Source organism: Cucurbita pepo, chromosome 8, assembly GCF_057944985.1.
Source record: "Cucurbita pepo subsp. pepo isolate OVF chromosome 8, ASM5794498v1, whole genome shotgun sequence".
NCBI lineage: Eukaryota > Viridiplantae > Streptophyta > Magnoliopsida > Cucurbitales > Cucurbitaceae > Cucurbita > Cucurbita pepo.
This window is the reverse complement of record NC_141805.1, coordinates 1,973,511-1,997,762: the sequence shown is the minus strand read 5'-3', so window position 1 is coordinate 1,997,762 and position 24,252 is coordinate 1,973,511. Positions and strand designations below refer to the sequence as shown.

General features: G+C 35.2%; 4 protein-coding genes, 1 long non-coding RNA gene and 1 pseudogene across 5 annotated transcripts; 2 read left to right on the top strand and 4 right to left on the bottom strand.

The window, feature by feature from the left end:
- Positions 1-217: 217 nt before the first annotated feature.
- On the top strand, positions 218-3,675 carry LOC111799821 (uncharacterized). The gene is made up of 2 exons (XR_015422089.1): positions 218-2,471; positions 3,078-3,675. It is a non-coding gene; the product is annotated as an uncharacterized LOC111799821 (long non-coding RNA).
- A 1,433-nt stretch (positions 3,676-5,108) lies between these two features.
- LOC111800712 (phosphoenolpyruvate carboxylase kinase 1) lies at positions 5,109-6,782 on the top strand. Its single transcript, XM_023684524.2, is given in 3 exon segments — positions 5,109-6,247; positions 6,539-6,556; positions 6,559-6,782. Coding segments are annotated over 3 exon segments (837 nt in total). The 5' UTR covers positions 5,109-5,463; the 3' UTR covers positions 6,594-6,782.
- Positions 6,783-7,657: 875 nt separating this feature from the next.
- Positions 7,658-9,821, bottom strand: LOC111800215 (low affinity inorganic phosphate transporter 1). The gene is made up of 2 exons (XM_023683809.2): positions 9,703-9,821; positions 7,658-9,440 (listed from the first exon to the last, which is right to left on the bottom strand). Exon 2 carries the CDS (start codon positions 9,430-9,432, stop codon positions 7,861-7,863), a length of 1,572 nt encoding a protein of 523 aa, XP_023539577.1. The 5' UTR covers positions 9,433-9,440; positions 9,703-9,821; the 3' UTR covers positions 7,658-7,860.
- A 3,014-nt stretch (positions 9,822-12,835) lies between these two features.
- Positions 12,836-15,572, bottom strand: LOC111800216 (serine/threonine-protein phosphatase PP1 isozyme 3). The gene is made up of 5 exons (XM_023683810.2): positions 15,109-15,572; positions 14,820-15,012; positions 13,390-13,949; positions 13,102-13,320; positions 12,836-13,016 (listed from the first exon to the last, which is right to left on the bottom strand). The coding sequence occupies exons 2-4, from the start codon at positions 14,992-14,994 to the stop codon at positions 13,123-13,125; spliced, it is 933 nt and encodes a 310-aa protein (XP_023539578.2). The 5' UTR covers positions 14,995-15,012; positions 15,109-15,572; the 3' UTR covers positions 12,836-13,016; positions 13,102-13,122.
- Positions 15,573-17,212: 1,640 nt separating this feature from the next.
- On the bottom strand, positions 17,213-18,146 carry LOC111800217 (ethylene-response factor C3). The gene has a single exon (XM_023683811.2). It carries the CDS (start codon positions 18,072-18,074, stop codon positions 17,397-17,399), a length of 678 nt encoding a protein of 225 aa, XP_023539579.2. The 5' UTR covers positions 18,075-18,146; the 3' UTR covers positions 17,213-17,396.
- Positions 18,147-23,402: 5,256 nt separating this feature from the next.
- LOC111801174 (ethylene-responsive transcription factor ERF096 pseudogene) lies at positions 23,403-23,960 on the bottom strand (annotated as a pseudogene).
- Positions 23,961-24,252: the final 292 nt, after the last annotated feature.

The following is a 24,252-nucleotide window of genomic DNA, read 5'->3' as shown; positions in this document are numbered from 1 at the left end:
TTTTTTTTTTTTTTTTTTTTTAAGTTTTTAAAATTATATCGGCTCATTTAACATAAATGAAAAAGAAAAAATGATTTAATTGAAAGTTGTATTAATTTTAAAAAATAAAAAGAGGATATATTTGGAAAATATTGGGCCTTCGAGTTCTTACTTCAGTCTTGAATCTCCAGTTTCTCTGAAATAGAGAAGTTTGAAACGAGGAAAAACAGGGGTAAGATTCCACATGCTTGATGCTTATATCAATGTATGAATTGTTCTTCGCTTATATCAATGTATGAATTGTTCTTCTGGATTCATGTTTATTTAGCTTATCTAGTTTGATTGTTGATTGGAATAATTTCTGTGGCTGTTCGATATGTTTTGAGTAACTAGGTAGGATTTCTTTCTTTGATTATTTAATCTCCATTTTGCGAGCATTTTTCGTCGATTACGATAAATTTCAGGCAACATTCTCTAAATTGGAGCTATTCGCGATCTCGGCTTAGGATCATCGTTCGATTTCCAGTTCTAATAGTAAATCGAACATTCTACTTGAATATATTATTGTGTTTTTCTTTCGGAAGGTCGTTTCGGAAAGCTGGATCAATGACGAATGAGCTGAATATAATTCTTCTATTTTAATACTTGCAAATGTTTTCTTCTTTGATTTCGTTGGATACTGGATTGCAATCTCCTCTTTAGTGCATTATTATTGGAGTCGCGTAATGAACAATGATTTTGATCTTGCTGTTTATCTTCTGTTGCCGGAAGAACATTCAGCCAGAAAAGGAAAACGGGCAAAGAAATAAATCAAAATGAAAATTACTGTAGGTTACATTAATTTGGGATGTAGGAGATACAATGAGACACTCAACTCTTAAGACTGGACCAGAAAGCACAGTGCTCTTAATGTTTCACTTTCCCTATATTTTGAAGATTAGGAGTTTGTTCTTTATGGACTGTGATTCGAGATCTGGAGACAAATTTTAATCTGGTAGTTAATCAGTGGCTGACAGAGCCGCAGCTACAATCTGTGGAAGATGAATAGTTTATGACATTTGGCTAAATATCAGAGTAATGCTTCATCTGAAATTGGTGTTGCTGAGCATAGCAAAAGCATATACCTGGAACTTCAGCGAAAGATGGTTCACCGACATGTGAATTTTAAGATTGATGAAAAGAAAAAAGCCCAGATGGGATTTTCGATGATTTCACTTCTTCATTACCTGAGAGTGATTGTAGATATGCAGTTCATGATTATACTGCCTGGTTTATTTTCATTCTTTCAAACAGTTTTTTCCTTGTTAGAACAGTAATTTGATTTGTAGTTTAGCAGTTTCAACCTCTTACTATTTGATTAAACGAGTTCAGTTCCTTATGTTTGATTCTGCTTTAGTTTAATATTCAACTATTTCATTATATAGCAAGCATCTTTCTTTATGTGTTGAATCTCAGGTGTTATTTCTAGCTTAGCTAGCATGAACCGAAAACATGGAGCTGTCACATTTCTTATGTGTTTGGTTGACTTTCTTTCTGATGTTGTTTCATGAAATTGTGTACAATCAAACTTTATCTATGCCATTGTTTCTTTAACAAGAGGGATTTGAGAAGTTTATACAAAGGGTTGTTTTATACCTATCTGAGATTAGTATTAGTTTGTTATCAATTTGCTTCACTTGATTTGTCCGGTTGATGTTATAGCACTATAAGGTGTTTCAGTATCAAACATCTATATCATGGCCGTGATTGTCTGAAGTTTTCACACTTGATTTCTTCTATTTTCTGAACACTAGCAAGCATATTGAATGTTTTATAATGTCATTCTAGTTTTGCAGGCAAAGGAAATGAAGTAAGGTATGCAACTATATAAAATAATCTCGCTCAAGATGATTAATTGAGCGTAAAGCTCTCTTGAAGAACTCGTAGGATATCTTTATTTGATGTTTACAGAATAAAGAGGACGAGTACAACTAACGAAACGGAAATAAAAAAATTACCCTACTATTCCCTACATCAGTTCTTATGACTTGTTATAGTTAACACTTTTTTGCAGGTCTCCATCTTCGAGGGAGTCCTACATTGGCTAATTAAGGATATAATCATGGGTTTATAAGTGAGAAATACCTCTCCATTGGTACGAGGCTTTTTGGGAAACCAAAAGCAAAGCCACGAGAGTCTATGCTCAAAGTGGGCAATATCATACCATTATGGAGGGTCGTGATTCCTAACATCCATTACGAGATCCAGACAACTGACCCAACTGAGAAGGATCTTGAAGTCCTTAGAGACCATGCAATCTGATTCTAAGCATTACACTTGGATTTGTACGAATTTCCCATAGGGAATTCTTAGAGGTCTATTCTACTGCATAATGACTGTGCCTTGTTAACTAAAAATATTTCTGTATATTTGATTAGGGGCTCGTGACTTTGATAACCGCTGCAGCAGCAGGAGGGTAACTTGAGCTTCCTCACTGTCGTTATGCTTCTAAGGTGATGTTGTAAACTTGACTTAAACTACTTGCTCAATCTATAATATGACCAACTAGATCTTCTGTTTATATTTCTCGCTCTTTTCTATTTAGTCAATCGGTTCTAATACCTAAAGTCTCCAGCTGAATTTCTGGACACAATTGTTCAGTACAAGTGGTAAAGAATTTAGAACTTTTTACTGCTCCGAAGTGTGAAAGGACTTCCTTATTTCTGTTTGCACAAATTGTTAGATTCGATATTGTCAACTTTGAGTATATACTCTGCTTTTGGTTTTCCTAAAAGTCATCGTAAGATAGTGTTCCTTACTTATAAACTCATGATCTTACTCTTAATGAGCCAACGTGAGACTACTCTTTTCAATAATTCTTAACATAAATCTCACAAAGTCAACAAACCTTATCCAATCAATAGAATGCAACCACACTACAAGGTCCATCTTTTTTCGGTTACGATGAGCCGGGGTCCACAAACTTGCTCAATCGTTTGAAATGATGAGGGTGGGTGTGATATCGTTGCTGTTGGATTCTCGAGTAGTTCTCACTTCTCCTTATAGATTAGAGATGAAAGAAAAATTAGAAATGACCTAATACATTAAATTGATAACAGGAAAGGCAAAGGACGGATAAGAAATCCACGATAATAAGGGAGGCTTTTGGAGGAAAGGAGAACCAACCACTTATCGATGAGGGCCTTATCAAAAACAGATTATGAATCTGATAGCAACACCATAAGTTCTCTGATACCTGACTGTGAAGCAAGAAAAGGCAAAAATCTGTCAAATGGTCCCATGAAGAAAAGAAAGCAAGAAAACCCCAAAAAATACAAACAAACAGCTTCCCATTTTCCATAGATATCAGTTTCGAGTAAGTTAATGGGTTTGTCTTGTATCTTACCATCTCCCACTAGTTATCAGTGTAGTATCAAATAAGAAGCATTACCTCAGAATTTAAGCTAGCCTTTAGGTTTCTCCAAAAGCCAATTCTAAAAAAGAAGCCCCTCAAACACAAGCCTCTCGCAGAAAATCAGGTGGACCCATAAGATTTTTGTTGTGGGCTGTAATCTTATTCCAGGCAATAGGGAAAAAATGAAGGGAAAATCCTGGAGAGGAACGCTGTATTGCGGCTGAAATGCTGTCAGGGAAGTTTCCTAAACACTTTGTTATACAATATGCAATAAATGTGAAGGAAATACGTACCATTGGGTACCTTAAATCTTGTACAGGTCCGCACCAGAATGACATAAATGGAGTGATTTTCTGGGAAGTTTGAATACTCCACCCCATTTGACCCGATTCTGGGTCCCATTCTGAGAGGTCTTGGGGACCCTGAGAGGTCTTGGCTTATTATATGCCCTAGGCGTTAAAGGGGTCAAAACTAATCATTTAATTCAAATGTAGGTGATTGTTTTATTTGGGGTTTTAAATTTCTTTGAAAGTTAGTATATTTTTTTAAGATCCAAACCTAATGGTTTAGATTGTAAATTTTGGATTAAATTAGTTTGAGGGTTAGTTGTAAATTAATCTAACCGAACTAAAAAAAACTTTTGGGTTGGATTGATTCAAATGGTTTATTTATTCAAATTTTCGATGGTTGGGAGCCGAGTTTTGCGAAACCGGCGCGTTTTCACTTGTGTTCTAGAGCGGTTTTGAGTTTTGAAATGGAGTGGTTTTTTCACTCCGTAGCAAAAAAAATTATTTCTTAGCATTGGGGTGGAGAATGCCCCCACTCATGGTTGGGAGCCGAGTTTTGCGAAACCAACGTGTTTTTGCTTGTGTTCTAGAGTGGTTTTGAGTTTTGCTTGCGGTCTAGAGTGGTTTTGAGTTTTGCGAAAAAATGTATATTGCCTTTTTCGCTACAATTATATATATATATATATATATATATATAATTGTATCACGATGTATTTTTAAAAAAATTAATAATTAATTTAGTTGATTCACTTGAACTCTTTAATATGAGTGGAAGAAGGCATGAATTAATCTAATTTATAAAATTTCTCATTTATTTGAATCCAATTTTTTATCACTTTTTAAATCATTAGATTATTTGAATACTTCTACTCATCTCTCCCAAATTTTCAATTATATTCTTGTTAGTTTATTTACGAGAAAAAAAATCCAAACTCATTTAATAAATATATTAATTATCATTGTAAAAATATGACGTAATTAAATTTAAAAAAATATATTTTTTATAGGTTGGAAATACTTATTAAATGAGTTAATAATGTTCCAAATTGTAAATTGAAATTTTGTAACGGGCTTCCGGAAAGAGAGGAACACGTTGATGATGTAACGCTGTAACCACCTGCCATGAGCAACACGCGTCCGCTTCACTGCATGAAAATGTAGTTTTCTCCGTCTTTCCCAAACGACAACGTTTTGAATAGTAGGTTGAAAACTACATGTCGTCCCAAATCAGTGGGACCCACCATTATTTAATCCAATCACGCCACTTTCTGTAGATACTTAAACAAACTCATGAATTTTCGTACCTTTATTCCGTAGGATATTTTTGTATTAAATTGATTTAATTACGTGTTAATACCTATATTTTTGCTACAGCAAATACAAATTATTATTTAATAATTTCTTTAAAATTTAATTTTATTTCAAGTGTAATTTTGAATATTTTTAATTTTTAAATAATTCATTCTTTTTTTGGACAAATTTCCCGTAAAGCCAGGCCAAGGCGACAGAAACGGAGGGGGTATTATCGTAATTTAAAGCAACCAGAAGCCTGTTTCTTTTTGCACGGCTGTTAGTAATAGTGTCTACGAGTAGGCTTCTGCGATTGACATACGTGGCGTTTTCTCATTGGGTCATGACGAAACCGAATATTCCGCCGTGTATTCGAAAATACAGTTGAATTCCTTTTTCACCTCAGGTATTACTTCTCTCCGATAAATACCTAAAACTAAACCGCTCCCCAATTAGATTCATTATATTTTTACAGCGAAAACGAATAGAGAGGGGGAAACGAAAACTAGAGTGATGAGCGACGCGTTGAGGAGAGACTATCAAGTGAACGAAGAGATCGGCCGGGGAAGATTCGGCACTGTTTTTCGATGTATTTCCAGAGCTTTTGGTGGATTCTATGCTGTTAAATCCATGGACAAGAGGCGAATCTCCGCCGGTGATTCACTCGACTCTGAATGTCTTGTGAACGAGACGAAGATTCTTCATCTCCTTTATCCTCATCCTCACATTCTTGCTTTGCATAATCTCTACGAAGATGAATTTCACCTCCATATAGTTCTCGATCTCTGTTCTTCCGATCTCCTTCGGCGAATTAATCTCCAGGTTTTTTCTGAGGCGGAGGCTGCTTTGGTTATGTCGCAACTGATGAGTGCGTTGGCTCATTGTCACCGTCACGGCGTTGCGCACCGTGATATTAAGCCGGATAACATTCTGTTTGACGAGTGGAATTCGTTGAAACTCGCGGATTTCGGATCGGTTGAGATGTTTAAGCTGGGAGAAGAATCGATGAGCGGAGTCGTCGGAACGCCGTACTACGTGGCGCCGGAAGTGCTGGCTGGAAAAAACTACGGCGAGAAGGTCGATGTGTGGAGCGCCGGTGTGGTTTTGTACGTTATGTTGGCTGGTTTTCCGCCGTTTCAGGGAGAATCGGTTGTTGAGATCTTTCATGCGGTGTTGCGAACGAATTTGAGATTTCCGCCTAGAGTTTTCCACTCCGTATCGCCCATGGCGAAAGACTTGCTTCGAAAAATGCTCTGTAAAGATGTTTCCAGGAGACTCTCCGCCGAACAAGTCCTCAGTAAGTATCTAATTAACGCTTTCAATTGCTCAATATTTCTCTAAAATTTGCGCTCGATCGTTCTCTTGTGGAAGATAGCAAGATCCTCATTCTTCATTTCGAACAATTAAACTCTCTTACAGAAACACATTGGCCTTATTGTGCCCTAAAACTGAAATTAATCTGGTCCATATATATCAGTGTATTCAATTTCCAACACATTATATAGAAATCCACGGTTTAGTTTTATTTTAATCAACAGTATTCTTGTTCTTCGTTGTTGTAAATTTTTTATTGGTCTGGTGGAATCAGGGCATCCATGGATAACAGCTGGGGGGGAAACAGGCCGGCAAAGGAACTAGACTAAAGTTTTGAGCAGAGTCGGTACTTTTTTTTTGTTTTTACTTTGTTTTTGTGTTTGGCGCGCGCACTGTAAATATGACGGAGCTGCATTCGATCGATGATGCCACACAGTTAGTAGTGTGAAAGAATTTGTATAACCTCTGAAACCTCTCTGTAAATAACGATAAATAATATATACTTCGCTTTTTTTTTCTTTTTTTTTTAGTTTGGTTAAAAAAATATTTCTTTTTTTAATATAAATAAACTCAAATAATATATATATATATATATATATATATATATATATATATATATATATATATTGTTAATGCATATTAACAGTTGGTGGGAACTGAGGCCATAAGATTAATTGATTTATTATAATGGTTTATTCATCGCAATTACTATTTTAATGCCTTTTATGTCTTCATAATTATACCCAACATAAAATTCAACATTTAACCTTTTTTTAAAACAACTATTTTTTTACCTACTAATTTATTATTGTTATTATATATATATAATTAAATATGTAAATTATGATTATTTGAAGCTATCAACGATTCCGTCTTATTGTCTTTATTAAATCTCGGAATCTATGAAGATCCCTTGTTCCTTTTAGAACATCTCGAAAGTCTATGAAGATCCCTTGTTCTTTTCAGAAAATCTATGAAAATCCCTTGTTCTTTTCAGAACATCTCGAAAGATCCCTTGTTCTTTTTCAGAACAATATCTCGGAATCTATGAAGATCCCTTGTTTTTCTCCGAACAACATCTTGGAATCTACGAAGATCCCTTGATCTTTTCAGAACAACATATTGGAATCTACGAAGATCCCTTGATCTTTTCAGAACAACATATTGGAATCTACGAAGATCCCTTGATCTTTTCAGAACAACATCTTGGAATCTACGAAGATCTCTTGATCTTTTCAGAACAACATCTTGGAATCTACGAAGATCCCTTGTTCTTTTAAGAACAACATCTCGGAATCTATGAAGATCTCTTGTATGGAAGTAAATAATATCATACCATTTGTAGGCCTACAAATAGTTTCTAAGGGAATTGATGAATAAGCCCATTTGAGAATACAAGAACAAAGCTCCTGATAAGCCCATTGGCCATTGTGTATGCGGAAGAAAGCCATAAACGAATACAAAATCTGTGTTATTTGTTCTACAACCCAACCCAGTAAGTAGATCACCCAATAGCCTTAGGATTTCCCTTTACACAATACGTATAACATCTAAAAACAGAGTTTTACACACAAAACCCCAACACTCCCCCAACGCTCAAACAGGCATAGTTCTTCGAGATTCAGCCCTCCCCTCTGTTTCCCTTTCAACCTCTTCTCCCGCTTCCCCCGACATCTCTTCCAAAGACTTCCCCTTCGATTCAGGAACCAACAATGTAAACAACGCCCCCAGACCATTCACCACCCCCAGAATTATCAGCGTCTTCTTTACCCCAAACGCCTTCTCCGCCGCCTGGAACCCAAACGCCCCGATGATCGCCCCTGCTTTTCCCGACGCCGCTGATATTCCATGGCACGTTGATCGAAGCCTCGCTGGGAAAATCTCCGCCGGTACCACGAATGTTGTCGCGTTTGGCCCGAAATTCGCGAAGAAAAACGTGAGCGAATACATCACTACGAACCCAATTCTGTGGTCTGGTAGAGTCCAGTGGTTGTAAGGAATGGCCAATGCGAACATGAACACCGTCATGAAGAAAAACCCCATTAATTGAATTGCAAATCGACCCATTACGTCGATTAATGCCACTGTGAACCAATACCCGGGAACTGTGCTGCATAATGCTATGAGCGTCTGTGCTCTGGCGATTTTGAAAACTTCTTCAATGGCGTTCATTGTTTTCGCCGGAGGAAGCCATCCAATGGCGGTGAATATGTCCTTTTGGAATAGATTTTGACTGTAGAATGCAATGTCCAATAAGAACCAGGTGGAGGTGGTTCCGAGCAAATGAAGGCCGTGCCGGCGAAGAAAGCTTTTTGAGAACAACCCAAATTCGTTTTTCGATTTGCCTTCCTCGATTTTGTCCTGTTCGGATTCTAATTCGACCTGCAGCACTTTGGACATGTCGGCGGCCGCCTGTTTGGCGTTTTTAGCCACCAAGGCGGTGTAACGGGCAGTTTCCGGCATTTTCATTCGCCAGTAATAAGTGAGGAGAGCTGGGAAAGCTCCAAAAATTACAATGATTCGCCATACGTAATCCGCTTGTGGGATGGTGGAGGCGTTGGGATTTTCCTGGTACGACGGCGCTGGGTATTTGGCGTCGAAAGCGGCGGAGACAATTATAGCCACCACTCCACCAGCCAAAATCCCAAACCCCTGCATCGCAAACACGGCGGCGATGAATGCCCCCCTTGTTCTTTTATTGGCGTATTCCGACATAATTGTGGCGGAAAGTGGGTAATCGCCGCCGATACCAAACCCGAGCCAGAATCGGAAGAAGCAGAGAGTGGCAACCACCGACGTCGGCGAGCTGCTGAAAGACAAACCGGAAGCAACAGAGCAAATAACCATAAGCATAAGGGTCATGCCGTAGACTCGTTTCCGACCCATTTTGTCACCGAGCCAGCCGAAGAAAAGCTGACCGGAGAGGGTACCGCAGAAGGCAACGCCGTTAACGGCGGCGGCGACATTGCCAGGCAATTCACCAGGCTTGTCAGAGCCCTGTTTGTGATAATAAATCCGACCCAGCAATTTGGTGACAAGAGATACGCAGAAGAGATCATAGGCGTCGGTGAAAAAGCCCATTCCGGCGATCACAATGGCCGTGAAATGGTACCATTGCGTCTTGGCTACATCCAACGCGTCCAACACTTTCAGTGGCTCTCCGGCCATGCTTCCAACTGGTTCAAAGCATAAAAAAAATGACTTTTTCCCCCAAATTCATAAAAGTAAACAAAATCTTAAGCTACTCTAACATCAAAATAAAAATCAATTTCAACATAGTGGAATAAATTATATTTATCCGACTATTATATGGAAATATTGATATAGTTTCAATAAAATTTTATACAATTACATATTATTCAACTTGAATATAGCTCAATCAAATTCATTTATATTATCACGAAAAGATTGAGAAATAGAAGTTAGGGTATACGATACCTATAGGTGGAACCACAGTCTCTGAGTTTTTGCCGGAAGATGTGGCGGTGGCGGTGGCGGAGGAGGAGGAGGAAGGAGGAGAAGGACGGAGAGTAATGGGGATGGATGAGGGGTATTTAAGAGGGGGGAACAGCGTCCAAGTCACGTGCATGGAATCTTCTCCAGCGAATATTCCATAGTTTCTACCACTTTTTCTCGCCTTCTTTGCTATTTTGCGCTTTTTCACACTACGCTTCTCAACTGTTTCTTGTTTTTTTTTTTTTTTTAATTTTGTTTTTTTTTTCTTATTATGAAATTTCTTCATTTATTTTATTTTTTGTGTTTAATTTTTTTAAAAGTAAAATAAATATTTTAATTCAACTATCCACTTTTTAACTTTATTACAAAAATAAAAGAATTATTCTATAATTTATTCGCATCAAATTTAGTTTCGTGTAAACTTAAATTTCATCAAAATAAAATTTTAACGATTATTTTCACATTACTTTTTCTTAAAATTAAAAGACGAATTTAATAAAAATAATTATAACTATTTTAGTTCCAATATTAGTTGAGAAAATGATGTGACGCCCGTGCTTATAATTCAAACACTGTATTTATTTGGTAAGTAACGTAAATAAATAAGGTACTTCAGTCCTTCACCGAAATTATATGGTCAATATTAGGTTCTTGAGATGATCTCACCATTCTTAGTGGTGGAGACGTTTCATCGATTTAAGGTAAGTGGTGTTCCCAGTTCTTCAATAGGATTGGTTCACGGAATTTCTTTCCTTTGATTGCATTTCATTCAAATGGTTAATAGGGGACGTTTGATCAATTTAAGTTCTTTGGTCTATTAAAAAGACGCGTATATATATAGTAAACGTCTATAGGATTGACAGAAATAGACGTTCCCTACATTAATTAAGACAATATTATTGTTGAGAAGAAAAAGTGGACCACAAGGAACGGGGACTTGATTGACTTTATCTTTATAATTTGTTAGTCCAATTGATGTGGACGTTTTTAAATTTAATTAATGCATATGAGATTTTTTTTTTCTTCAATTTACATTTAATTATGGAAATAACTAAGGATAAAATTTAAAGCAGAAAATATCTTTATTTAAAATTTTAAATTGAAATCTATTATAAAACTAAATAAATAATTTTTTTATAAAAGAAATGGTTTTCTATTTAATTAAATAAATTAATTGCATGTGCGTTGAAACTGGATAAGGTTATCAACGTCACAACTTGACTTTTTTTTTAATAATAATTAATTCAAATTAGTACTTTATTTTTAACATAAATTTAAATTATTAGTTAATTCGATGAATCATCCCTTAGCAAACCCCATGATATTTAATTAATAATAATTATTATATTCATGGAATAAAAATTAAAAAATTAAATATTTATAAACTCAAATAATTGATTCTTATAATTTGTTGTATAAATAAATGGTGCAAATTCAAACTTTTCAACTATGACTTTGTGAGTAAAATATTTCGTAAATAAATAAAATATTAAATAGCGAGAATATATAATAATGTTTATTATCCAATAAAAAAACGTTTTTCTTTGAAATATAACCAATATTATTTTAAAAGGGTATTTCATAGTTTTTAAGTTGAACTCATATTTGCGTGGTAACGGTGGAAGTTTGAGCATTTTTAAACAACTTGGCGTTTATTTTGGATCATCTATAACCATGACATCTTTCGTTGTCTTTTGTCCATAAACGACGATTTTTGAATTGATAACTGCTAAAATGTGTGATGAAAGTACTGTGATTGACTACAATAGTCGAATAGTCCTAGTTTGTGTGGTGATAGTAGAAGCCGGTAGAATCTGGTGGTCGTGAAACTAGTCAGTGGTGTATACAGCGACACGAGAGTTACCGACAAATACCCTTTTGGAATATTATTGAAACTTTTAAAAATTTATGAGCATCTTTAGCATAATATTTTATTAATTTAGAAGGAAATGATGAAATAAAAGTCAAAGAGTGGAAAATGGAGTTGCCAGCTGTTAGGGTGTTCTACAAACTTTTCATCCCCATCTCCATCCTCTTAATGGGCATTTAATAGTCAACGTCTTTAAAAGTCTACTCTTCTGTTGTCACTTTTTTTAATTTGAAAAAACACCATTTAATAAAAATAATAATTATTTAATATATAAAAGAGTACACACACAAACAAAAAGGGTTTTATTTTATTTTATTTTCTTACTAAAATACAAAATATAATAATAATAATAATAATAATACTAATTATATTATATAATTTAATACTATAGTTGTGTAATAATCAGGTTACACTTTTTTGTCTTTTTCTCTACATGCTAACAACGTAGTGTTCGTTGTTTGTTGTTTATAAATATATTTGTTTTAATCAATATATGTGTAAGGACATTAAATTTTAATAATATATTTTTTTGTAATAAAAATTGAATTACTACGGCTGTTAGACTAAATTATTTTATATTTAATTGAATAAACTATATTCTAACCCAAAAATTAAATTATATAACTTTATGACTAGAAGTTTTTTTTTTTTTTTCAAAGCTATTTTTCTGATATTTTTACTTTTAACTTTTACGGATTTACAACCCAACTCTCTATTTACAACCCTCTTTTACGGATATATTAGGCGTGTATATGGGTCGGGTTGAGAAAATTTTTTAGACCAGCTCAAAAGTTCGGGTTGGTTGGATGAGTAACTTAACCCAACCCGAAATCGATTCACAACTCAACCCTCTATTTTTGGGTTGGATTCGGGTTGTTCGAAAAAAGAACTTCGATGTTGAAGCACTTGAGGCTGAAACTAAGCAACTAGGAGACGACAAATGTTGTTGAATCGAGACGAGAATTCAAGAACTAAATACCGACTCCAAGGGTGAAATTGAGGCGAGATGAGACCGAAGGCAACGGGTAATTTAACCTTCTGCTCTAAGCTCTCAAATCCGAGGCGATTTGGCATCGCGTGGGAACTAAAGATCCACTTGTAAGAACTCAAGAGGAACAATTGATTCCAGATCCCAAATAAGGAAGAAGTTTGATGGGTAGATGATATGAGAAGAAAAACTAAGACCAATACCCAAAAACAAAGGAAAAGCAAAAATATATATATCATCTTCATGTTGGGCCAAGCTGACTCAAGAACTGTCGTGAGATTCATAAACATGTTCTTTAAGGAAAACAATTATTTTGTTCTCTAAAGATGCTAAAGTGTGTCAATGAGCACAAAACATTATGTTTGTTACATCGAGGAAGAAACCTGTATCAGATGACGCAGTTCGGTAAGAGTTTCATCCAATTGCTCCGAGAAACGACTGCAAAAGACAAATATTGAACCCTTTATTAAGCTTCTTGACATGATTTTCGAACAATTTAGCTCCCATCTCGGAGTGAACTTACCTCGACTTTAGTTGAACTGCACTACCGTCCCAACGACATGCTGCCGAAGCCAAACCTCGACTTCTTATCAGCTGGTTTTAGTATTTGGAACGAACACATTAAGTTTTCATCCACGTGCATCATTGCACCAGCATTATCGAACTCTCCACAGTAATTTGGAGCAGAAAATAGTGTTACAAGTTTCCGATTTGCGAAAAACTCGTACCCGTCCTCCACGACCTGCATATTGAAATAGTGTAAGTGTCTGCATTGTGTAGGTCTATGATGTTATCAGAGACATGATCACACCTGGTGAGCTCTACAAATCAAATCAAGATCATGCTTTCGAAGAAACTCTATAACTCGATCCGCTCCAAACGTGTAAGAAACCCCTCGTTCATTCGGTCCCCAGCCTCGTGTTTCTTGACTTGGATCAGACCAGAGAAGATCACAAACTAATCCGTTGTCGGGAACATCAGTAGGCCGCTTTAAGTTCCTAATCTGATCCAACTTGTCAAGGTGAGGAGACAGTCCACCATGCATACAGAGTATCCTTTCATCAATCAGAGCAGCCATAGGCAAGCAATTGAAACAGTCTGTGAATATCTTCCAGAGTTTGACGTTGAATCTCCGTTTACATTCGTCGTAAAAACCGTAGATACGGTTGACCGATGCACATTCATGGTTGCCCCTCAAAAGAAAGAAGTTTTCAGGATATTTTATTTTATATGCAAGGAGAAGGCACATGGTTTCTAAGCTCTGCTTTCCTCGATCTACATAGTCCCCCAAGAACAAGTAGTTCGAATGAGGAGGTAATCCACCATATTCAAGAAGCCTTAGAAGATCAGTGTACTGACCATGGATGTCTCCTGAATGCCATTGAAAACTAAATTTCAGTCATACATACAGAATAAACAGCTCAAAACAACTAAATATTGAATTGAAAAACACTCCCACCATAGATCATTACATGACCCACATTTCTAGTGTCCTGAGTCTACCCATCTTACTAGAACTTCAGTGATACAACTTTTAATGTTAGGAATCACGGACCTCCACAATTGTATGATATGTCCACTTTAAGCATAAGCTCTCGTGGCTTGACTTTTAGTTTCCCAAAAGGCTTCATACCAATGAAGATGTATTCCTTACTTATAAACCTATAGAGCCTCCCCAGAAGCCTATGGAGCTCTTGAACAACCTCTCCTTAATCAAGGCTCAACTCCTTTCTCTAGAGTCTTCAAACAAAGTATACCATTTGTTCAACACTTGAATCACTTTTGACTACACCTTCGAAGCTAGCAACTTCTTTGTTCGACACTTAAGGATTCGATTAGCATGGCTTTGATACCATGTTAGGAATCACGAACCTCCACAATGGTATGATATTGTCCAGTTAGAGAATAAGCTCTCATGGCTTTACTCTTGCTTTCATTTTAATCAAACAAGGAAGAGCATTCCTTCCTTTTCAACATGAAGCAACCAACTAAACTACTTGTCTTCAATAAGCTCAGTCTCAAATGGTTAAGCAAGTCAATCCCAGTTTCAAATCAACTTAAATTGATGAACGAAACTATGTTGTAGCACTTGAGAGCTATACAGTAAGTAATGGGCATGTTCGATCAGAGTTCTCAATCGAAATATACTTTTCAAACAGTCAAAGTATAGCCGTAAGCAGTGTACTCTAATCCCAACAACAAAACCCAAACAAATCAATAGAGAAAGGGAAAAGGAGAAACCGCAGATATAGACAGGAGCTTCAATTTCAAAGAGATTTGGTTGCCTTAAGAAGATATTCCTGGAGACCATGCATAACTGAGTAATTTCCGTCTCAGAAAGCGGCGCCTGCTTCCCCGATTTGCTCCCGATTTCAAGCAACCTGCTAATTATTCTATTAAGGGTAGAAGATTCCATCCTATGGCTTGGTTCCTCCTTCGATTCAAGAAAAAAACAAACGATCTTTCAGGACGAACAAGATAGCAGTAGTAAAAGGAAAAAGAAAAGGCAGAAAGAATAAAGGCAACGTACTTCTTCAATGTTCTGTTTCTGGTTCCGCTCCTTGTCTGATTTGAAAAACTAGCATGACGAGAATTGAAATTGCGAGAGAGATTCAGGGTTTTTGAAAACGGAAGGAAAAAGAAAACGAACTACGGCTTTATGTTTCTTTTTCCTTTTGGCCATTTGGTTTCTCAGTTGGAGAGATGAAAAGAATGGTGGCAGATCGATGAGGAAAAAGGAAGAATATATTCGATTGCAAGAAGATTGAGTGGAATTCGGAGCAAACCCTAATGCAGAAAAAGGAATTAAAGAACGAAGGGTAATGAAGAAGCTTTGTAAAGTGGGGTTCTGAGTTGGTACACGCGGACCCCATACACCATACAACTTCTGAACCACTCTTCCACCGCCGATCATGACGACGGTGGCGCGTTTCCATTTTCTGCACGCAGCGTCGTACACTGCCGCCGGGAAAATGATCATGAGTCATGACGATGGTGAAGCACTCTCTCTAAGCCATTATACTAAAATTCGTTTTCATAATAATAAGCCCAGAGTTATTGGGCTTGGGCCCATAATAATATGGGCCGAAACGTAGTTTGGTCTAAAAACTAAAATTAAAAAAAAAATTAAATTAATATTTTTTAAAAATGTGTTGAATAAAAGTGGAAAATAAGGCGCGTGATAAATATGAAATAAATTCCATGTGGAATAATAAATGATAAAAATATAAGAAGAGTTTGACTTTGACCCTTGACCAGTCAATGACCACGTGATTGAATTGGATGGTTCCCATTTTTCCGATTCAGACAAAACCTTATCCTTTCTTTTGTTCCTTGTTAGGATGTTTTTTTTAGGTGAAACAATTTGTTCCTTTCATATATTCTAGAAGAGCTCACGTACTCAAATTTTCTTCACGAGCATAGCTATAGACATCTTCAACCGACTTCAATACTCTCCCTCTTTGCTTACTACTAATTTAAACGCTCCTCACTTGTTATTGCAACTATTGAATTTTCCCGTTCATCCTCGGTGATGTATGCATAATTCTGACACAATATCTACCACTCAAAAGTATGAATAAATATGAATATATTATTACTCAACGAAAGAATAAGAAATAGAATTGTGATCGAAAGTTCAATCTTCATTAATATCCACAACGTCTAAATAGAATACAACATACAAACTAATACCTACCAATAAAGAATATATAAACTAACTAAATAAAATAAAATATAATACAAATCCAATCATAAATAAAAAAAATATTAATTTATTAAGAATATTTAATATATATTTTATAACTAATATATTCTCCCATATTAACGGAGGAATATCTTGACCAATTCTGATAAATTTAACCTGTCTCTCTGTTTTGTTTTTTTAATTGTTTTTCATTTAAAATAATTATATATTTAAACCATTTTTTTTTTCTTTTAGAGTTTGAAGAGTATTTATTTATTTATTTATTTATTTATTTATAATTTAGAGTTGTTGCAGCTTTTAATTGTTTTTAGAAATAGAAGGTAAAAAAATCGGATGGTAAAAAGGTAAATGAGGTGAGAAAAAGGTAAAAGAAGTGAAGTGACACGTGGAATGCGAAAACTAGGGAGAAGCAACGGTCACCGTTCTCACGGCTTTCAAAATTCCAATATATTAATTTTATAAATAAATAAATAAATAAATAAATAACAATTCAAAATCAGCACGCAAAATCATCCCACGTCACAATTATCTCTTTAATTATATTTAAATTAAAGTCAATTACAAGTAGCTATAAAGCTTACACCAATTTCAAGTCCAACCAAGCTCGAACCTTCCTTACACTTCGTGTTCATATCCCATTTTGCTTCCCCAAAATCCCTCCTTTTTTTTTAATTAAATAATCCAAATTTTTGTATACAATTATTAAGTTTGATTCGGATTTATAAGACCAACAGGGCTTAAAGTTGTTCGTGATATAAATAATTATTATGGTATCAATTTTCTAGTACAAACTTGTGACCCACCGAGAAAAGTCGACATTCTTTGAGCAACATTCCTTTAATAATTATACATTTGAATTGAGGCTATCGACAAGTATAAGGATAGCTCACCTTTTTGTTGGTTTACTTTACAATGAGATAAAAGAAGGTAAAAGCAAAAAAGAATAACATTAATAATGTGATCAAAATTGGTAACAATATGATCATCTTGTCTAGATTCTTGTCTGCTAAAACAGGGGAGGGAGGGAGGGAAAACAATATTAACAGCTAATTAAGAGATCCCCTGATGAGATTATGGTGGATTAGAGAGAAATTAAGAATAATAATTTGGGTTTAGCAAGAACAAGGGCTGCCACTTTGAGAACACCCCAGAAGCTCTTCCAAATACTCTGTTCCTAAATCCTCCAAAACCACCATGTTTTGGATCCTTACATCTCTCTCTTTCTTCTTTTTGCTTATGCCATTCCTTCTCACGGAGTGTTTTCTTTTCAAAGCAATCACCGGCGACCCGCCGTCCTCGGCGAGCCCATAACCATCGCCGCCGCAGTTCATTTCCTTCAGAGATTCCCTAACTCTGTCGACGGGGAAATTGAGAATCGCCGTGGCTCCTCTCATCGCAAAGGCGGCTTGATCGTAGGCTAAAGCGGCGGCTTCCGCACTGTCGAATGTTCCCAACCATACCCTTATGCCACGTCTGGTGGAATCTCTAATTTCGGCGGCGAATTTCCCCCATGGACGCCGGCGAACTCCCCTGTAAGATCTCTCCTTCTTTGGGCTCTCTTCACCGACGGAATCCACCTCCTCCTCCTTAATTCGCACCGCCCCAATTCCCTTCTCGGACGAATCCTGCCTCCCCTCAGAGATCATCTCATAAAGAAGCATTTCCTCGGAATCATTCTCATTAAAAGGAAGAAAATCATGATCCAAATTGATGAACGAAGATTCCGGCGAATCAAACGAGGATTCCGATGAGAAATCCGACGCCGGCGAGAAGAATCCAGAGTAATCCATCTAATTAACAAAGATCAAAGAAGAAGAAGCTGCTCTGTTTTGGCAGTCGTTTTAGCAAGGAAAATTTGATTCCATAATCGCCGATATATATACCGAATATTCAAGTAAAGAAAATGGATAAGGGTAAAAAGGGAAGAGAGGAGTATAGTCGAGGGTAAAATAGTAAAATCGCATACAAAGTGTTTCACATTTAATCGGTTTAGAATGTTTTCGTCGTTGAGAAAGGAGCAGATTAATTGAACACATGCGTGAATTAAGGACATAGCCGCCGTATCAGATAGAGGGAAGTGTTGCTGACATCAGCATTGTATTTCCGGGGGTTTTGTCGGATAGTAATGGGACCAGTTCATGTCTTTCGTACACGTGTCCATCACGTGACCGATGCGACACTTTTTGTCTTTATTACGTGGACGTCTCCAATTAATTACCACTCTGCCATTTTTCTCTCTTTGTTTGAAAACGGTTTCGGTTTTTATTCCCTGTTCTTTTTTTTTTTAGTGCGTATATTATAATAATACTTTATAAATATTTATTTCAAATTAATTATCTTTTAGTATTTAATTAATTTCATTAATTTGAACGCTACTTCCAAGAAATTGCAAGACGAATGAAGAATTATCGGAATTTAAGAATTATTTCTTCTACAAAATAATTACTAAAATCACTATCCAATAATCCAAATAAAACCAAAAGGGGCGATTTTTTTTATTTTTTATTTTTTTATTTTTATTTTTATTTTTTATTTTAATGGGAGTGGAAAAAAATAATGATTTTGATAGGCCCAATCCAGATACAGATCCCTTTGATTTAGTAATAATTTTTTAAGTGAAAAAAAAATTAAAATTTAATGTAAAAATAAAATAAAAATAAAAACGACAATTCAGCCGCTGAATTGAATTTCAAGAGATCTCTCCGAAAAGAATGGATAGTGGAATGGGATTGTGTTCGGTTAGAAAACGACAATTCGGATTTCCTCTTCTCAACTTTAGGATGGGACGACATGTCGTCCAGCCATGAACCTTCCTCGAAACCCTTTTTTTTTTTTTAAATAATTTTATATTCCTGTCCTTGTCAGCGTGCGAAGGACACGTCGGTTTTCACGAAAGTAAATACGATAATCTGTTTTATTAAATTAATTTGTAAATGACCATTTTACCCCCAGCCACCCCAAATTGGAAGTAAGAGTGAAAACATACGGCTAAAAATGATCGGATTATTCCCATTCCGGTGTGCAAGGGTAAGGGACAGAGATTGATGGCTGGTTTTTTTGTCTTTTCAGCTTGTCAAAGTCAAGCAGTCTTAGTTTGACAAGTCCGACATTGAATTTTGGGACAATAATAGCCACTAACTGCTAACTCCTATAAACGACGTGTAGTTTTTGATTGCCTCAACTAAACAATATTTTATTCATATGAAGATCTAAAAAGATTGGGGATAAAAAGGTAATTTCACAAAAATAATAATAATAAAACCTACACTTTTGGGTGGGAATATAAAAACATTACCATGAATTAAAATTATTTATTTATTTATTTAAATTATAAAAAATCTTAGGTGACATATTTTATTATCTTCCATTAAAGAATTAAAAGTGAATTTGTTTCCCTTGATTTGAGACCAAATGAGAGATAGAGAGGAAAATGTTTTAAATTTATTTGACTTTCAACTATTAATTTTATACTTTAAATTTATTATCTTTAAAATAATAAAAAATAAAACAATTTTTATTTATTATTATTATTATTATATTTTAGGGAGATAGTTAATTCAATTCAACTTAAAAGACTTTAATTTTATCTATTCAAATTATTATTTTAGAAATTTCAAAGCGTCGTGCTCTACTACGAAGCTTCGGGTGATGATTACGTGGAAAATAATAAAAAATAAATAAATAAATAAATATTGAAATTAAAACATAAAAAAGGAAACTGCAACGATATTTCTGCTCCCTCCCACAATGGAGTATTAAATTCCAAATTTATCCTTATTCCTTCTAGAAACTATAAAATTTTGTTTTTTTATTTTTATTATTTCAATAATTAGAATTTATTTATAGATGAGTTCCAGTAGTTACAAATATATCATATCGTAAACTAAATAGGAAACCTTAACATCGACTTAAATTTATATTTTTTACTTGAGACTGGCAAGAGCATAATTAACGAACAGAATAGTCAATATCTTGATCTATCAAAGATTGATGTCTCCTTTTCGTAATAACCCTCTACGTTGAACTACGTGTTCCTTTTGCCAAAAAGAAGAACGCTGGACAACAGACTTTTTTAAAAAATAAAGAGATTTCAAAAAATAAAAATACATCCATTTATAGAATCTTTTTACAAAAGCGAGCAACCAAGACCTATAATTTATATGATTAGTTATTTATTAACGAGAAAAAAATAATTATAGAATAATTTTAGACATTTAAATTAAAATAATATAACATTTATAAAAAATTAAATTAAATTTTTTTAGGCAATTTAGTGTAGGAAAAAGAAGACAAAAGTTGAAAAAAGGAAAAAAAAAAGTGAAATAAAATAAAATTGTTTTTTTCTATTTAAAAAGAAAGAAAAAAGGTCTAAAAAGATGGGCCATGAGATTGAGTGAGACTGGGGGGAGATACATTGCATGTGGTTGATTATCTTTTAGCATCATTTTCTCACATTTTAATTTTTATTTAATTTATGACCCCCAACCAATGGGTCCAACGTGGATTTATTAATTATGGGATTTTAATTTTACTTCAAGGTGTGGAGTTATTGTTCTTGTGGGCCCTCCAATTATTAGGTAAACAATCTGATTTGTTGGATTATATTTAAATTGATTTCGACATAGATTTTTAGAATATTGAAAATTGCATTTATTTATTTTATTTTTAAATAATTTTCCGAAATTGAATTACCACAATTTTGTAAAATAAGTAATTTCATGAATGGATAAAATTATTTTAAGTCTGGATGATAATAATTTGTTGGGTTTTTTTAAATTAAAAATATTGTAGATGATAAAGAAGAATATTTTTGTAATTATTATTATTATTATTTATTATTATTTTAGTTTTAAACACTGTGAAAATGACGTGGAAAAAAAAAAGTGACAAGGACAAGAAATATGCATGCAAATACAATATTTGCCGAAAGGAGCCAAGAAGAAAACCCAATGACACGGCGGCGCGGAGCAATTTACTATTTTACCCTGGGCGATTGTGCTGGTAGGATCAGCCACGTCATTTTCCATATTAACAAGAAAATTAATCTAATTTTTTTTTAAAATATGACCAAATTATTTAATAATTAAATTTAATTTTCGTTGTTGAATTTATATTTTTTATTTCCTGCCTACCAAATCCTCATTTGAAATTTTTTAATATATTCAAAATTAATAAAAAAAATTTGAAAAATTTAGTATTTCATTAGACATAAATTATAATATCATATCTAAAAAAATCAATTAATATTTTTTAAATTTAAATATATGAATGAATATTACATACACGACAAAATTTGGAGATCTTCTAGATTGTTTAGAATCCGAATTATTTAATATAAATTTGAAAATATTATCAAATATTTTTTTTAGAGTATAAGGACAAAATAGGTAAACAGAAAATATTTACGAAATTGACCTCGTGTGAGATCACTGATATCAATCCCAATGGGCCCTCTCAATGAAAATGGAAAGCCCAATGGGCTCTCCCAAATGAAAATTGAAGGCCCAATGGGCCATAGCCTTAGGATTTTGAGCCCATTACACCAAATGGGCTAAAACCCATTTGATTTTTATTTTTTTATTTTTTATTTTCTCAAATTAGATGCTAGAAAAAGATAAAAATTAGATGAGTGGATTTCAGTAGGATTTATTCTCATGGACAGGGTCAACAATCATTCACGTCGAGTCACATTTGGGTGATGCAAGCTTCCTCATTGCCACTGGACTCGTCGATGACTTTCTCAGGGCTCCGTAAGAGAATAAAGAAGGTCCGAGAGAAATTATCGTGTCATCGTCGTGGAACTTTAGAGTGTAATAATCAGATCATGAGTTTGAAAGCTCAGATGATTAGGACTTATAGCAATAGTTGAAGAAGATTCTAATGGGTGACAAGAAAAGGTGGAAGCTTATAATAATATAATATAAGGTGCAGATGCATGAATGGTGCAGTCATCACTGACTGACTTGGTCACCAAAATGGGTGATTCAAGTGAGCTAAAAAGCACTTGTTTTTGGCGTTGACCACCACTTTCAGATTGACTCAGTCTTCATGTTGACCAATCATTTGTAATCCTTTCTATGACTGCTAATGCAAATGCTGCCCATCTTGTAAACATGGGAGGAGGAGCTCTCAAAAGCTAAATGGGACCAAACTCTTCAACTCATTCCACTTCCCGATATTCCCGTTCTATTGTTAAAATCTGTGATATCCGAGTAAAGGAGAGATACATGAATGAACTAAAAAAGACTTAAAAGAATTGAAGGTCACTATCTATATCAATAACGTGCACCTTCACCTTCCTTTTTGGTAGCTCAATCGTAGAATTCCATAGTTAAGAGTGGTTTGCTTACATGAATTCTATGTTCGCGATCTCTTTGAAATTTTTCTAGGATACATGTAAGTGAGGACAAAACACGTTGGAATGACTCGTGTGGTCTGTGGGGATGGTTTTTATTATTAAGAAGCAAGAAGTACATAACGGGGTGTGGTCTGTACCGTTAGGTGTTGATTCCAGATTCCAAATTTTGAACCGAATCTTGGACACGGGGTGTTACAAAATCACACAATTCATACACTCGATCTACAGTAAACATCAGACTCTATAACCTAACAATTTTTTGAAGACAAGTTTTGATCTTTGAATCTCAAACTACCATTTCATTCGTAATTGATATTTGAAGTTGAGACGTTGTAATGTAATGGTAAGGATGAGGTAAGACAAATTAAGAACATGTCCAAGATACACACACGCACGTTAGCGGTGGGTTTGGGCTATTACAAATGGTATCAGAACCCAACATGGTGCTTTGTGCTAGCGAGGACATTGAGTCTCGAATGAGGATGGATTATGAGATCCCACATCGATTGAAGAGGGGAACGAATGCCAGCGAAGACGCTGAGCCCAGAAGGAGAGTGAATTGTGAGATCTCATATCGGTCGGAGAGGAGAACGAATCATTTTTTTTAAAAGGGTGTGGAAACCTCTCCCTATGAAACTCATTTTTAAAACTATACACGAAATTCTGAAAGTAAAAACTTAAAGAAAACAATATGTATTAGCAGTGAACTTAAGCAGTTACATGTCTCATGTCTTGTTTTATGTCTTGTCTCGTAGTTACATGTCTCATGTCTTGTCTTATGTCTTGTCTCGTGGACATCATTGTATGGCAACATTATTTTGAAATAATTTCTAAGTGATTTCAAAAAGGATAAACATAAGTGGAAAGAGATGGTAATTAGTTGATAACGACCTTCACCTTCTCTTTTCACTTTCTTCTCCATACTCAAGAAGATCCTCCAGCACTTTATCATCCAAATACTCGAATTCAATCACTTCATCTTGCCTCATTGTCCTTGAAGAAGACGAACAACAAAATCCGCCTTCGCCTCCACGGCCGGAGCTCCTCGGCAGGTATTCACTTGGAAAGTTCAAAATCGCCAAATGACCCCTCATGTTGTAAGCCGCCCGATCGTAAGCTCGTGCAGCTTCCTCCGCCGTGTTGAACGTCCCCAACCATATACGCACTCCTTGCCTTCTAGAATCACGTATCTCCGCCGCGAATTTACCCCACGGCCGTCGTCGTACTCCCCGGTAACGGATGATCTCTTTCCCGCCTCCAGCTGCGGCGGAATCCTCCGTGTAATCCTTTCCACGGCCACTGCTGTCGTCCATGGGGGTTAATGTTTTAAATGTTGTTATTATTATTATGATTTTTGCATGGGATGAGTATTTATAGTAGCATTCTGGGTTGGGGTTGGTCAAAAAAGTGTGGTCAAAATGGTGGCTAAAAACCCACGTGGATTATTATTGTTATTCGGACTCCTTTTACGTTAATTGTTTTGATTTTTGTGTGTCAATGTCATGAGGAAATTAAATTCATGTGACCAAACTATATACTTTTTGGAATATCACCACTACCTCATTCCATGTTTTCAAATTAACAATCATCCACTCATTTTTCATTCAAAT